This window comes from Cydia fagiglandana, chromosome 19 (assembly GCF_963556715.1).
Source record: "Cydia fagiglandana chromosome 19, ilCydFagi1.1, whole genome shotgun sequence".
Lineage (NCBI taxonomy): Eukaryota > Metazoa > Arthropoda > Insecta > Lepidoptera > Tortricidae > Cydia > Cydia fagiglandana.
Window position 1 is genome coordinate 3495324 of NC_085950.1, and position 17298 is coordinate 3512621.

Genomic DNA, 17298 nt, shown 5'->3' on the forward strand with positions numbered 1-17298 from the left:
GTTATAAATAAAATCAAATATGTCGAAATCGATATGTCGAGTAATAATATATGCATACATTTTAGTAATAGAGATATTTATGTAGAATGACATTATGAATATAATAAATTCGAAGTTCCAATGAGTATTGTTTAAAATGAAAATGTACAATGATCATTAGGATGTAAAATTATATAAGATACATTTTCGGAGTTTCAATAATCGAATTTGCAATTTTATATGAACTTTGGCGCACCCCACGGTTGGACTACATCGATGTAGTCACGGTTGGACTACATAGATGTAGTCACGGTTGGACTACATAGATGTAGTCACGGTTGGACTACATCGATGTAGTCACGGTTGGACTACATAGATGTAGTCACGGTTGGACTACATAGATGTAGTCACGGTTGGACTACATCGATGTAGTCACGGTTGGACTACATAGATGTAGTCACGGTTGGACTACATCGATGTAGTCACGGTTGGACTACATAGATGTAGTCACGGTTGGACTACATCGATGTAGTCACGGTTGGACTACATAGATGTAGTCACGGTTGGACTACATCGATGTAGTCACGGTTGGACTACATCGATGTAGTCACGGTTGGACTACATAGATGTAGTCACGGTTGGACTACATCGATGTAGTCACGGTTGGACTACATAGATGTAGTCACGGTTGGACTACATCGATGTAGTCACGGTTGGACTACATCGATGTAGTCACGGTTGGACTACATAGATGTAGTCACGGTTGGACTACATCGATGTAGTCACGGTTGGACTACATAGATGTAGTCACGGTTGGACTACATAGATGTAGTCACGGTTGGACTACATAGATGTAGTCACGGTTGGACTACATCGATGTAGTCACGGTTGGACTACATAGATGTAGTCACGGTTGGACTACATAGATGTAGTCACGGTTGGACTACATCGATGTAGTCACGGTTGGACTACATAGATGTAGTCACGGTTGGACTACATCGATGTAGTCACGGTTGGACTACATAGATGTAGTCACGGTTGGACTACATCGATGTAGTCACGGTTGGACTACATAGATGTAGTCACGGTTGGACTACATCGATGTAGTCACGGTTGGACTACATCGATGTAGTCACGGTTGGACTACATAGATGTAGTCACGGTTGGACTACATCGATGTAGTCACGGTTGGACTACATAGATGTAGTCACGGTTGGACTACATCGATGTAGTCACGGTTGGACTACATCGATGTAGTCACGGTTGGACTACATAGATGTAGTCACGGTTGGACTACATAGATGTAGTCACGGTTGGACTACATCGATGTAGTCACGGTTGGACTACATAGATGTAGTCACGGTTGGACTACATAGATGTAGTCACGGTTGGACTACATCGATGTAGTCACGGTTGGACTACATAGATGTAGTCACGGTTGGACTACATCGATGTAGTCACGGTTGGACTACATAGATGTAGTCACGGTTGGACTACATCGATGTAGTCACGGAAGACTGACGTCCTGTTAGCAAAATGTCAATGGAGATATTGATAAACGACAATAAACTACCCGATATTAGTTTATCATTATCTCTGGGAGAACGCGCATTTTTGAGTTTTTAAACTTTTTGAGCAAATCTCGGTCTCCGATATATTTAATGGTAACATTCCATTTCTAACCGCAGCTGCACTCCTAGTACTGAACGCGTCGCTGTTATTGTCAATTTCCATATAGTAAAATGAACAGTAATGCAGCTGTCGTTGGAAATAGACTGTCACCTTAAATTGTAGCCGCGGACGTCAATGGCCGTCAAAGTGTTGAATAGAAATTAAATTCGTGTTCCATTGTAACTGTCGCAATTTGGTCAGTTTTGAATAAGCCTTTTAGTGAAAGTTGTCGAAATTATTAATTTAATTATGGTAAATCTTGTATCTTGCTCAAAAGGTTGAAAGTCATTTATTCAACAAGTTGACGTTCTATATTTGAATTTGGACCTAATTTCTTTCTTTCGCTATTGGGTATTTGATTGTATTCAATAGTTATTTGTTTTACAAGGGGGCAAAGTTGTTGTTTAACCGCTCGTGCTAATATTGATACCCGAGCCAGCGAAAGATTCCAAAATTGAACCACGAGCGTAGCGAGTGGTTCCAAAAATGGAATCTTGAGCGTTGCGAGGGTTTCAAAGCACGAGGGTTAAACAAAATTTGCCCCCGAGTGAAACAAAAATTTTCACCACACCAACCCGAAGCAAATATTAAATGTAAAATATGAAACAATATCAAACCAAATCAAATCCAAATGAATGTTTTTAAATATTTATCATCCAAAATCATCATTTAAAAGTCAATTCTGCCAGCAAACATAAGAAAACCACTCAAAATTTGCATTTGATTACTTTGCCTCACATGTGAATAAAATGCAACCTTGCTATCAGTGTTTGAAGTGCAAAGTAAGCCTTTCCGAGCTGGTGTGGTGAAAAATAAATGATTTCACACCATGCATGAAATAAAGCATAAACGAGAAACGTAGACAGCAGTAATTTTTAGACATAATTTCTATTTTAAAACCCGTATAAAACTTTAAAGAGTAGGTAATTTGATTGTGACGTCATGGTGCCGGTGTGGATGGCACGCAAAAAAACGGTACCGTAAAACGGGGTGAGTAGGTTTCGCGGGGAGAGGTGGGTTATGAATGGGGAGAGAAGGTTTGAGAGGGGGGTGAGAAGGGATTTCAAGGCTACTGCTACAAATACAATGTATTCCAATTTAAAATGGAGCTATAGTAATACGCATAATAAAAAAAATCGATGCAACAATCTTCCAAAATCACCTTTGAATGAAAACCCCTCTCACCCCAAATACGAGGCACTACGGGGTGAGCTGGGTTTTCCTCATTATCGTCAAAGTTATGAAATGAAACTACCCAAAATAAAATAAAAACCAAAATACAAACGTCCGGAACACTTATTATATACACCATTCAGTTTTCATATGTAAAAATAAAATGTTATCGAGGTTTGAATTTCAGTTTTGACCCTACTCACCCCATTTGACGGTACGTTTACTATTTTATCACTTCACTGCGATTCCGTACCATCACCGTTTTGTAAGCAGCGGTGTGATCGGACCGGACCGGATTAACTGAATATGAAAAGGAGGACACAATTAAACCTAAATTAAATAAAGACTGTATCGTTCATTATAGGGACAACTTTACTTAGCCGTTTTATTTTAGGTATTATATTTTTATTTCAAAACTACAGATGTGTTTAATTAGTGCTTTAATAAGGTACACATTTCGTCCTGGGAGCTCGACGTAAAGCATTATGGTTTGGACGAAATTTACCCAATCCTCTCGAGTAAAAATAACGAGTGCGGACAAATACTAGAAGAAAATTTGCGGTAAGTATGCGAACAAGAACATATCACACAAAAAAGTCGTACTATATAAACAACAATTACACATGATTCGTATAGCGAAACATCTGGACATAGTTTAAGCCAGCGGTTCTCAAACTTTTTTGGTGACGGAACCCTTTTGGAAAACGAAATATTTGACGGAACCCCAAACTAATTATTTTCCTTTGTCACTGTTGACCAGATATACCTATTGTTTTTTTCTTATTATTACAAGTATTTTCGCGGAACCCCAACAGAGGCTTTGCGGAACCCTAGGGTTCCGCGGAACACACTTTGAGAATGGCTGGTCTAAGCATTTCTTTTCGTTAAAAAAAAAGCTTAGGATCTGTGCATGGTGGCCTTTTAGAGAATATGGCATGCTACTTACGACAGCTATGACTTTGACATCTAATATAACTATCATGGAGCTTTTCTATCGACCCGCTCTAGCGATGGATCAACGCCATGAATGTCCGTTAGGCTTTGGTTTTAATCTTATTCTTCTAGCGGTCTCCGTCATTACGCTTGCATCGGAAATTGAAGGGATTCCAAAACGTAGGGTGAAAAATCGTTTTTACGTAAAAATAAAAATTCACCACATTTATTTCGCAGCTTCTCAATTGAACAGTCATGAAGAGGACACTTAGATAACATGTTTTGGCAGCCTATTAACAGTATTAACCTGTTGTTACTTTAAATGGTGGTAGTACCAACGAGTCGGTGAAATAGTCTTATATTCAGCTCGATAGGCTTGTCCGGACTGTATTTGCTGTACAGTATTAATAAGCATCATAAAGTCCCTAAAATAAAAAAAAATGTCAAACCTTCTTTAATCAGATATAGCTTAAAAATACCCCCAGATCAAACCCTTAGAACATAGTAATACAAAATATTACACATACCAACAGTTAGACCAGGTTTAATCTGTCCCTATACTTAACGATTCAGTCTTTATAAGTCGAATACAAAAGGACCTCCTTGTCGCCATAATGCCAAGGCTGTAGTTATGTTTGATTCTATTGTCTGTTCGCGACCGACAAATTCTGTATCACACTTGAGTTGTGAGCTCCTTACTTTGGCAGACACTTGTACCTACAGTTTTACAGGCTTAAGGTAAAGGGTCCCTTACTTTTCAAGATTTTTTTTTGATTTATTTAGAACACTAACAGTCACATACGAGTAATACAAATGGATTTTTAGTACAATGTAGTGTACTTAACATACTTAAGAAATAGACCTGGAGGTTCATTAATGAGATAATGTTAACAACTTAACATACATAATAACTGCAGAAAGAAAAATAAAATTGAATTTATGAGTCATAGGTATCTACTTAAACTGTATTTACCAGTCTTCCAAACAAAATCAGTATTTTTTGGATTATATACAGGGCGTCCCACGGCTATGCCACATGGAGGGAAAGTACCCTAAATATTGTAGATGGAACATTTTACTGAAAGAAGACATTATTTTAATTTAAAAAACAATTTAAACTGCATTCATAGATTTTTAAATAATTACATGGTTGAACCGGGAATCGAACCCGCCGCACGAGAAATAAAATCACCCTGTAGCTTTATCATACCGATCGAAAGGCTTGATCATAAGGATTATTTTTTGCTAAATAACATAGTGTCGGAATTAAAAGGAAGCCCATGAATTTTAACATTTTTAATTCAAAATTAATCAATTTAATTTATCAAATGCTCAAAATGTAGTCTCATTCTGTTGAATACAAAGCCGCACTCTTTTGATTATATCGCTAAATTTCACATCAAATGTTAAAATTCATGGTCTTCCTTTTGTTTCTGACACTATGTTCTTTAGCAAAAAATAATCCTTATGATCAAGCCTTTCGATCGGTATGATAAAGCTACAGGGTGATTTTTTTTCTCGTGCGGCGGGTTCGATTCCCGGTTCAACCATGTAATTAATTAAAAATCTATGAATGCAGTTTAAATTGTTTTTTAAATTAAAATAATGTCTTCTTTCAGTAAAATGTTCCATCTACAATATTTAGGGTACTTTCCCTCCATGTGGCATAGCCGTGGGACGCCCTGTATATAGTCTGTTCGAGACCCTGAAAACGGTGAAAAATAAAGATACTACTCCTAAAAATACGTGTGATACCTCATTAAATTCGTCATGATGTCTAGAAAAATGTATTCGAAGCGTGTATTAGCACACAAAAAATATCTAAAGTTATAAACAAAAAAAGGGAGGATAAAGTAGTTATTTTTTATTTCCCCAATATCTCAAAAAGTATTAATATTTAAGAAACCAAAATTAATATTATAAAAGAGGAGGATATTTCAAATAAAACATTCCATATTTGCAGAACTGTATCTCCATTATTTATACTTTTTATCCTACGCTGAACACAGCCCTCCGCGCCTCATTTTCGAGAAACGCGCGCGGCGTGAAAAAACGATTACGTAACAATAAATATAATTTTAAAGGTATTAAATATTCATTGAAAAATTAAAAAAAATTATGGTGCATTTAAAACATGTCAACACATGTAATACTTGTAGATTTATCTTAAAGTTATTTTTTCAACAAGTTAGGCAATTGTTAATGAACAAAATATTCTCGATTTTCCTTCTTATTGAAAACGAAAAAAAATGTATAAATAACTATTGTAAAATTTTCTCACTCTCTAAAACCCTTCTGATATACATGCTTAATAAGATCACATTATAAATGTTTTCATAAAGCTAATACTTTGCTTAAAATAAGTTTTAGAATAACATAGAAAATTGTCGAAAAACGAAAAATCAAGGTAAAATTGTAAAATATAAAACAATATTATAACTAAACTATTATTTTTTTCAAAACTTTTATAACGCGATCTTATTGAACATGTACAATTACGAAAAATGCTCTAGAAAGCGACATAATTTTACGATAGTTATTGATACATTATTTGTCGTTTTCAATAAAGAAGGAAGTTTGAGAAAATTATGCTAATTAACAATTGCCTAACTTGTTGAACAAATAACTTTCGAGTATTACATGTGTTGATATGTTTTAAAAACACCTTTTTTTTCAATGAATAATTAATACCTTTAAAATGATATTTAATGTTTGTTACGTAATCGTTTTCTCACGCCGCGCGCGTTTCTCGAAAATGAGGCGCGGAGGGCTGTGTTGAAGCCGTATATTTTAATATGTATGAATTTCTTTAATACTTCACAGTTTCACATAATGCATTCATAGATGGCGTTAGTAGTAGCGATTTTGGAAATTTATTATGGTTATTTTTGTTGGCAATTCATTCTAAAATATTTGTAAAATTATTTGGAATAACATGTTTGTAATATTTTGCATTAAAATTCACATTTTAGCAATTTGTTATTATAGGAAATTAATTACCAAATAAATCAAAAGATGGCACTTTGTTCCCAACGTGTCCATCCTACAACGCGGTATTAAGATTTTTCCGGGATTCATATATAAGCTTCGAAGAACAATAGGTCGTCAATTCAAAATTCAAATCAAGCAGTGAGTGTTATATACAGTGTGTAGTAGTAGTAAGTTGTAAATAAAGTGGTGGTTTATACAGTGTGGTGTTATTTTTGGACCTCGTACATGGTCCTTCGAGCCGGATAGTTGGCTATTCGGTTCCAGGATTCGACGGCAGAGGGCGCCGTCCGGCACAGTGCGGGTGCTGCCGAGTGCAGTGCCGACGTCAACCACGGCCTGACGTCATCGGTAGCAGCGTCATCGCGTGACGTCACGGCAGCGGCGACATCGGGTGACGTCATCAGCGGCGAGTGCAGTGTGACGTCAGTTGTGATCAAGTGTGAGTGCCGGTGGTGAATTGTGAGTACTTTATTATTCATTACTGAGTGAGCACTTAGAAAATTTCACGTGTATCTGGACTTAGAAAAATTCAATCGGATAATCTGGGACTTAGAAAATTTTCAATCCGATTGAGTTGGGACTTAGAAAATTCAGATCAGTAGCCAGGACTTAGAATATTTTCACGGGGAACCTATGCCCGAATTAAGTTAGCTGTCAAACACTTAGAAATAAATCACGATGGAGAAACTTCTGAATATACAGGATGACTTGCAGTCTAGAATTGTTCGCGGTTTCGAAAACTTCAAAAAGTCTCCCAAAGAACGCCGTAATTCTATTGATTATCTCAACACTAGATTGGAATTGTTGGAGGAGTTATGGACTCAATTTTCACGCACGCATACGCATATTATTCAGAACAGCGAGTCAGAAGCCTTGACTCAAAGCACATATGTCGTAAACAATGTGTATGATGACACTGAAGAAGCATACATAACTTATAAATGCCTTGTTAAATCTATGCTTAGCAGTCTCCAGCCAGCTTCTACATCTGCGACGTCAAGCATGAATGTCACCGAGCCCAGTAAGTCAACCAACAAGGCTGAGGAACGCGTCAAACTGCCCAAGATTTCAATACCAACGTTCTCCGGTCAGTATGCTGAATGGGTGAGTTTCCGTGACATGTTTGTTTCGTTAATACACAGCAATAAGGATCTAGATGATGTCCAGAAGCTGCATTATTTAAAGGGGCATTTAACTGGTGAAGCTGAACAGTTGTTGAGACACATTCCAATCACCAAAGACAACTACAGTACCAGTTGGGAGCAACTCGAGAAGAGGTATAACAATAAAAAATATTTATCAAACTGCATCCTGAAACGATTATTGAGTCAGCGTAACGTGGCTACTGAATCTGCAAGTGCCCTCAAGGAGTTATTAGATACAACCAACGAGTGTCTACAAGCGCTGAAGAACTTAGGCATAGATGTTAAGAGTTGGGACGTTATTATTGTGCATCTAATGTGTTTAAAGTTAGATGCTGAGTCGCGAAAGCAATGGGAACTGAAGTCAATTGAACACAACAATGAATTGCCAACTTATGAACAACTTCAAATATTTTTAGAGACACGGTTTCGCGCATTGGAGTTCATTGACCCAAAGCTTTCTAGACCCAGCACCAACGCTCACCAGAGCTCCAATACATCTGTTAAGGTCCATCATGTGTCAGTTGTGACAACCCCAACCTGTACATTCTGTTCTGAAGCCCATAAGATTAGTAATTGTAAGGAGTTTTCCAAACTTGATACTGATGCTCGTCGTGGTTTTGTCCAGTCACATAGTCTTTGTTTTAATTGTCTAGGACCTCACCATTCAGTTTATGCATGCCGTCAATCCTCTAGATGCCGAATTTGCCAAAGAAAACATCATTCTTTATTGCATTCCAAGAATAACACACCAGCAACTGAGTCTCAGGAGTCTGAAGAAACAAATCACTCAGTTGTACCAAACGTGGTTGCACCTGCAACTGCATCTCACTCGTCATCTGATGATGAGCGCACCACTACCAACATTAAAAACCACTTTTCGACAGCTCATAGGTTGGTTTTATTACCAACAGCATTGGTTAATGCCATGTCGAAATCTGGTCAGCTCATAACACTCAGGTGCTTTATCGACCAAGGATCAGAAGAGTCGTTTATTAAAGAATCTGTGGTTCATCTGCTCGGACTTTCCAGGATTCCCCACAAAAGCACAATCACGAGACTATGCGAAGATGAAGAGGAGAGTTCCCTGAGCTCTAACTCGTCGGTGAATATAACAATCACATCTCGCGTAGACTCTGATTTTAATGTAAACGTAAATGCTTTTGTGTTAAGCAAACTCACATTGAATCTTCCAGAGAAACGAGTCAATGTTGAGTCTTGGTCCGAGCTGTCTAGTGTAAATTTAGCGGATGCAACATTCAATGAACCGGGACAAATCGACTTGCTACTTGGTGGAGAAGTTTATAGTCAAATACTCATGGGCGGTGTTCTCAAAACTCCACAGGGAGGACCCATCGCTCAGCAAACTTCCTTAGGTTGGATCATTTCCGGGCCGGTTCGCTCAGGTGAGTCGGAGTTACACAATAAGATCAGAAATAACTATATTCATGTCAATGACAACGAGCTTCTGAAGAAGTTTTCAGAGCTTGAGGCTGATCCTATTGCGCCAGATCCCAAGCACAAACACACTAAGGAAGAAGAGAAGCAAGAAGAATCTTTTGCTACCACTACTAACCGGGATTGTAGTGGTAGGTATTCATTCAAGTTACCCTTCTGCGAAGAAAATACACGGCACTGCAGGTGCACTGAAGGGAAACATTATCTCGCAGCAGTTAAACGATCCAATTCACTCGACAGAAAAATCGAGCAAGAACCACAGTTGAAGGAGAGGTACATGAATAACATCAAGGAGTACGAAGAGCTTAGCAACGTGAAAATGGTTTCGAATGAAGTACAACCCAAACCAGAAGTTGTGTGCCTTCCCCAAAATGCTGTTACTCCAGAAGACAAAATGGTACCGATAATTTTCGATGTCTCATGCTCAGGAATAAACAGGTTGGCAAAAGTAATCGACGCAGATGTTGAGTCCAAGCAAAGGTTACGGCGAGATGGTCAAGACGAAGCAGCCGTGGCACCTTATCTGGCTGTCAAAATGCAGCAAGTTGCACCTGAGCGCGAAGAAGCCTATCATTGGACAGCAGCAGACAGAGTGTTGCGTGTGAATGACCTCCTGTCAGATTGCGAGACTGTGGGAAAAGGAAAACGACCATACAAAGAACTCAACGGATCATTAAGTAAAGCAAGTTTCGAAAAAGCAACTTTGAATCAAGATTATAGAGATGAAGAAGGCAATATGGAGACTGAGCTGGATACAACAGTGAAGAATTTGGGTCAGACTTGGCATCAAAGGGACGTCAGATTCGAATACTCCCTTGCAGTTCAATTACTAACAATGAAGTTTTGTGCAATGAAAAGACGGATGACACGGAGACGGATGGATTACATGGACATATCCTGGTTAATTGACCTGCTCGGTTGGCTGACGTCAGTTATTATTTCGCCGAATTATTATCAACCCAAGAGAAGAATAATAAGAAACACAACCCCATAACTGTATCAACTATTCTAGCTGCCTGAATTCAACAAACATTCTTTGACAGGACCTCTAATGTTGGAACCTGACTTCGATGCGAAACGTCAATAATCTCAGAAGATAGCGGTTGACTCAGAAAATGTGCAAGATTTTAATTTCATTTGGAGTGGATTTTTATCGTCCATCCAAGTCTCGTCAATCCTGAGCCAATTGTTGGTGTCGTTGTTTTATCCAATTTAGATTGTTCCTGCATTTGGATGGTTGTACGGCATTCAAACATAAAACATTCAGGTGCGAACAATACCACACGAGTAGTCAGTTTGAGTAAACACATAAAAATGGGCTGTAAGTAAACTGTTTCCTTGTTATTAAGTATTGTTATTGAAACTGTTTTCTTTGTTATTTACTCTCAATCTTATTGTTTTAGGTAAATGCAAAGGGCATGTTAATTTTGTGTTCACGTTATCACTTGCCTTTGCTTTTATTTGTTATATCATGCCATGGTGGGCGGAATTAAGAACAAACTGCCCTTTGTTCTTGGTGGGCGGAATGTTGAAGCCGTATATTTTAATATGTATGAATTTCTTTAATACTTCACAGTTTCACATAATGCATTCATAGATGGCGTTAGTAGTAGCGATTTTGGAAATTTATTATGGTTATTTTTGTTGGCAATTCATTCTAAAATATTTGTAAAATTATTTGGAATAACATGTTTGTAATATTTTGCATTAAAATTCACATTTTAGCAATTTGTTATTATAGGAAATTAATTACCAAATAAATCAAAAGATGGCACTTTGTTCCCAACGTGTCCATCCTACAACGCGGTATTAAGATTTTTCCGGGATTCATATATAAGCTTCGAAGAACAATAGGTCGTCAATTCAAAATTCAAATCAAGCAGTGAGTGTTATATACAGTGTGTAGTAGTAGTAAGTTGTAAATAAAGTGGTGGTTTATACAGTGTGGTGTTATTTTTGGACCTCGTACAGGCTGTGTTCAGCATAGATACAATTAGTACTTTTGAACTTTCATTTGAACCTTTCTTGATGTGCAAGAAAGTTTATAATTAAAACAATATTTTATTTTATTTTAATAGGTACAATAACATAATGCAGGCAAACAACATTGTAACATATTTCTTACATAAGCAACTTACATATACATTACTTACATTACGATTATAATTGTACACAACATTATCATGGAATAAGTAATAATTATTAAGCTAAATACAAATTTTGACTAAAAATCTGTTATTAAAGATAATAAAAGAATATAGTACAATAAATAATTAGCACAATAAGATAATAAGTATTTACTTACAATTTTGGGACAAATATAGTGTGCAGGGAGATTGTTTATTAATATTTTAATCTATTCAAAGCAAAAATGTCCAGATACATATTTTAATTGAATCAATTTTACTTATAAATTGATTGCCGTACAGCGTGTCATATAAAAGCTCTAAACATTTTACAACCAGGTTTTACAACGTAAAACACGTTCCAAATGTGTTGTACAAATTGATACATTTTACGTGTACCGCTTTCCATCGATGAGGCAGACATACTGTGTTGTAGCTCTTATCTACCTACTTTAAACCTGTAGAATAACTTTTTAGGGTTCCGTACCCAAAGGGTAAAACGGGACCCTATTACTAAGACTTCGCTGTCCGTCCTCCGTCCGTCCGTCTGTCTGTCACCAGGCTGTATCTCACGAACCGTGATAGCTAAACAGTTGAAATTTTCACAGATGATGTATTTCTGTTGCCGCTATAACAGCAAATACTAAAAACAGAATAAAATAAAGATTTAAGTGGGGCTCCCATAGCAATGTACAAATTGCAGAACATTCCCAAAAAGCGGAAACGTTCTCGAGAATGTTCTCAGAACATTCCTGCAACATGGAAATTATTGTTTAAACAAGAGAATATACTTGAAATAAAGTTTAAATAGGCATAACTTAAAACTAAATGTTATTATGCATATATTATTGTCTATTACAGTTAGCTATTTTGTTGATGTGATAAATTTACCAATAAGTTGCTTAAATTCTCACTTTATATCAGAGAACATTTCGACTTTCGACAAATATTCCCAAATTTTTTTTTTTAATTTCATTAGAATCTAGAGGCCTCTATCTCCCGCCATGCCAAATCTCGGCGCGCTCGGACCAACTTGAAAAAACTAAAAAAAAAGTCGGCCATTTTGTTTTTTTTTAATGCAGTTTGTTTTGTCTCGGGGCCCTCTATGACATTTGGTCGAGCACCCCCCACCTATCACGCACCGTTTAAAAGTTGCCATACAAAATAAAAGTGGCCAGTTTTCCCGCAATTCTAGCATTTTTTCAAAAAAAATGTTTTCATAGGTTTCTAGGGGACCCTGAGATTCCGTGACCAAAATTTCAGCGCGCTAGGACAAAATTCAAAAAGTTTTAATAAAAAGTCGGCCATATTGAAAAAAAATGGCGGCGTCAAAAACTGCCAGGGTCCCTCTATGACATTTGGTCGAGCACCCCCCCCCTAAGTCTGACCGTTTGGCCGGGCCGTCATACATTTTTCTGACCGGAAGCGGACGACCAAAAGTCGGAATTTTCTGGGGGTAAAGACTACACCTAAACTATCGTGAATATTCATGGTATAAACTACGATAAATAAATAAATTCTCGTTCTCGAGAACATTCTCAGAAGTTACCGAGAATTTCTCATGTGGAAAGTTTCGCAACTTTGGAAAGTTCTCGTGCGTGCATTGCTAGGCTCCCATACAGCAAACGTGATTTTTGACCAAAATTAAGCAACGTCGGGCGTGGTCAGTACTTGGATGGGTGACCGTTTTCTTTTTGCATTTTTTTCCTTTTTTTTGCTTTATGGTACGGAACCCTTCGTGCGCGAGTCCGACTCGCACTTGCCCGGTTTTTTTGTTTTATATTTCTGGGAAATCCTGAGCTCTCTATCACTCTTTCATATTGACGGAGACAGTTGCGCTTCGTTCGCTACAGAGAGTAAGCGATTGGCACGTTGGCTACGCACCCTGATGTGCAAATTGTAGTTTAGGCTCTGCGTTGATGAGTCAGCTAGTCAGGTCATACGCATTTGTATAAATGTGACGTCCCACGGTAAAGGTTACCTTACCTACTTAAACCTTATGGCGGTTGGCGCTTACGCTATTATTAACGCCGCTCCAATATTATTGCGGCGCTATGCGACGCAAATGCTGGCCGCCATTAGGTACCTTTTTCCGTGGAACGTCACAAATTATGTCTTGTCCTACTTTCTATATAGAGTTAAACCAAGATAAGTCTGCAACGATTTTGATAGCGTACTTACGCAGTGCAAGTGTTATTTATACGTCATAATTTCATAGAGGTTTGACGTTAAAAATAACACTTGCACTGCGTAAAACTTTAAGTCAACTCTACCTACTTGATCTCATGAGTAAATCTCCATTCACAAGAAATTTTCTTTGCAGCGTCGGCGCTGCCGTCGCCGACGACGGCCGACGACGACGACGACGAGGACGACACGACGCCCTCGTCGTCGGACGACGGGCGCATCTACAAGAACCCGCGGAACTCGCCGTCGGCGCAGTGTCCCAGGGACGAGGAACAAGCCACATTGCTGGTACGTGTCCGTAGATTATGTGTAAGAATTTACATACAAACAAAATAATAACATACATCGACTATTTTATAAAATACAACTAATTGCAACTACCAATTCAAAGTAACGTATTACAATTACTTAGAGATGTAAATATATGGTCTCTTAATGTGTAATTACATAAAAAATACCTACTATTATCAATTAAGTAGTTAGAGCCTAAGCCTACCCTAAGCCTAGAAACTAAGCTAGGTCTGAACTGAAACACTGGAAGCTAAATTGGTTTGGCTAAGTACTTGGAAACTGGCTCAGGCTATGACTAAGGTTAGCTTAGAGTTAGGTATATCACAGACTACACAAGTACACAGACACCGCATCATGGATGACTCATGCTAGACAGGGCAGGCGGATTCTCATGCGGTTTTCACCTATCGATACCTACCGTAAAACGGGGTGAGTAGGTTTCGCGGGGAGAGTTGGGTTATGAATGGGGAGAGAAGTTTTGAGAGGGGGATGAGAAGGGATTATAAGGCTACTGCTACAAAAATAATGTATTCCAATTTAAAATGGGGCTATAGTAATACGCATAATAAAAAAATATCGATCCAACGATCTTCCAAAATCACCTTTGTATGAAAAATCCTCTCACCCCAAATACGAGGCACTACGGGGTGAGGTGGGTTTTCCTCTTTATCGTCAAAGTTATGAAATGAAACTACCCAAAATAAAATACAAACTAAAATACAAACGTCCGAACCACTTATTATATACACCATTCAGTTTTCAGTTGAGGTTTGAAAGTCAAATTTCACCCAACTCACCCCATTTTACGGTACAGTAATTCTTGAGGAAGGTTCAGGTGTATAATTTGTTAATGTTTTTTGTAATCCGTGCGAATACTGGGCGGGTCGCTAGTATTATCATAAAACCTAATGAACATAGGTATCTATTGATCTGCTTTTCAATACATGAAATTGATGAAATTCTTTGACTGTCCTATTTGTTCGCAGCGTCAAAAATGTCTACGCAAGTGCTCGTCCGACGAAGACTGCAAGAGCAAGAAGAAGAAATGCCTGTGCGACGGCGCCTGCGGTATGTCCTGCATCAAGCCAGGTCAGTCAGTAATATTCAAATTCAAAATATATGTCCGGTCTGGCCTAGTGGGTAGTGACCCTGCCTGCGAAGCCGATGGTCCTGGGTTCGAATCCCAGTAAGGGCATTTATTTGTATGATGATACAGATATTTGTTCCTGAGTCATGGGTGTTTTCTATGTATTTAAGTATTTGTATATTATATATATCGTTGTCTGAGTACCCACAACACAAGCCTTCTTGAGCTTACTGTGGGACTTAGTCAATCTGTGTAAAAATGTCCAATAATATTTATTTATTTATTTATTTATTTATGTCTCCGAAAAAGAGATGGCGGGACGACTTGGACGCATTCTACCCCAAATGGTGGCAAAATGCCGATGACAGGGTCGAGTGGAGAAAACGAGGGGAGGCCTTCCCCAGCAGTGGGACATCAAAGTAGGCTAGAAAATATATATATATATATATATATATATATATATATATATATATATATATTTTTTTTTTTTTCACCACACCAACCCGAAGCAAATATTAAATGTAAAATATCAAACAAAATCTAACCAAATCAAATCCAAATGAATGTTATTAAATATTTATCATCCAAAATCATAATTTAAAAGTCAATTCGACCAGCAAACATAAGAAAACAACTCAAAATTTGCATTTGATTACCTTGCCTCACATGTGAATAAAATGCAACTTTGCTATCAGTTTTTGAAGTGCAAAGTAAGCCTTTCCGATCTGGTTCGGTGAAAATATATTTATTTCAAGAAATTAGTATTCCAAGAGAGGCAGTATAGTGATCTTCACACTATAGTTCGTTTTTTTTAGCATTAGAAAGAACTTGCAAGAAGGTAAGCGATCTTGACATGTCTTTTAATTGAAAAACGCTTTTTAAAAATCTCTAACTGTTACTTATGATAGCAGAAGAATATAAATGATCGTATTAGATTCATAATTGTTACATATTTGCCGTAACTCATTTTCAAAATGTGTTTTTCAATTAAAAGACACATCAAGATTGTTTACCTTATTTCTAATGCTAAAAAAAACGAACTATATGCTCACCACCGTCGTGGGGATCTTAGCGAAATACAGAGTACCGATATGTCGCGGCTATTATTTTAACAGAATATACTTATTATAATTTATTAAAACTATAATCATTTTACATTAAAGAACATTATTTATACATTATAGGAAATCTATAATTATAAAGGGCCCAATCAAAAAAGTCGATCAAAAGGGTCTTAGTAAGTTATAGGTACATAAATGAAAGTGTTTATGTGAAGTCTGTAGGTATGTATATGAGTATGTATATTATAATATAGTGTCGTTTTGTCGGACTCGCGCACGAAGGGTTCCGTACCATAATGCAAAAAAAAAACAAAAAAAAAGCAAAATAAAAAACGGTCACCCATCCAAGTACTGACCACTCCCAACGTTGCTTAACTTTGGTCAAAAATCACGTTTGTTGTATGGGAGCCCCATTTAAATCTTTATTTTATTCTGTTTTTAGTATTTGTTGTTATAGCGGCAACAGAAATACATCATCTGTGAAAATTTCAACTGTCTAGCTATCACGGTTCGTGAGATACAGCCTGGTGACAGACGAACGGACGGACGGACGGGCGGACGGACGGACAGCGAAGTCTTAGTAATAGGGTCCCGTTTTACCCTTTGGGTACGGAACCCTAAAAAGAGGCTTACCAACAAAAATATGACAGTAATTAAATCCTACAACCACAAATATTCTTCCCAAACTCAACCTGAAACGTCGTCATAATAAAAAAAATATTACAGGACATTTTTACACAAATTGCTCTAAGCCCCACGGTAAGCTCAAGAAGGCTTGTGGTGTGGGTACTCAGACAACGATATATATAATGCATAAATACTTAAATACATAGAATACGACCATGACTCAGGAACAAATAGGTATCTGTATCATCATACAAATAAATGCCCTTACCAGGATTCGAACCCGGGACCATCGGCTTCATAGGCTGGGTCACTACCCACTAGGCCAGACCGGTCGTCAAAAATAATACCCAGAAGCTGCAAAAAGCACATATAAAAGTTATAATAAGGCCCGGTGTAACGACTGACAGAAATCCACAATACGCCGCCATTTTAGCCAAATAAAATAAATTGGATTCGTCAAGAATAAGGCAAGGAAGGCAGGTCGTGGATTACTTTGTGTAGATTCTGCGTTATGCCTACCTTACCTTCCCTTATCTACCTTACCTTTACCTTACCTTATCTTCCCTTACCTT

At 37.6% G+C, this 17298-nt stretch overlaps 1 protein-coding gene across 1 annotated transcript in view; it reads left to right on the forward strand.

The window, feature by feature from the left end:
* LOC134673884 (protein lev-9-like) overlaps nucleotides 1-17298 on the forward strand; it is a 175548-nt gene that overhangs the window by 82282 nt on the left and 75968 nt on the right. Inside the window, exons 2-3 of the mRNA XM_063531939.1 lie at nucleotides 13797-13948; nucleotides 14938-15040. Of these exons, the coding sequence (XP_063388009.1) occupies nucleotides 13797-13948; nucleotides 14938-15040 (255 nt within the window). The remainder of the gene's footprint in view (nucleotides 1-13796; nucleotides 13949-14937; nucleotides 15041-17298) is intronic.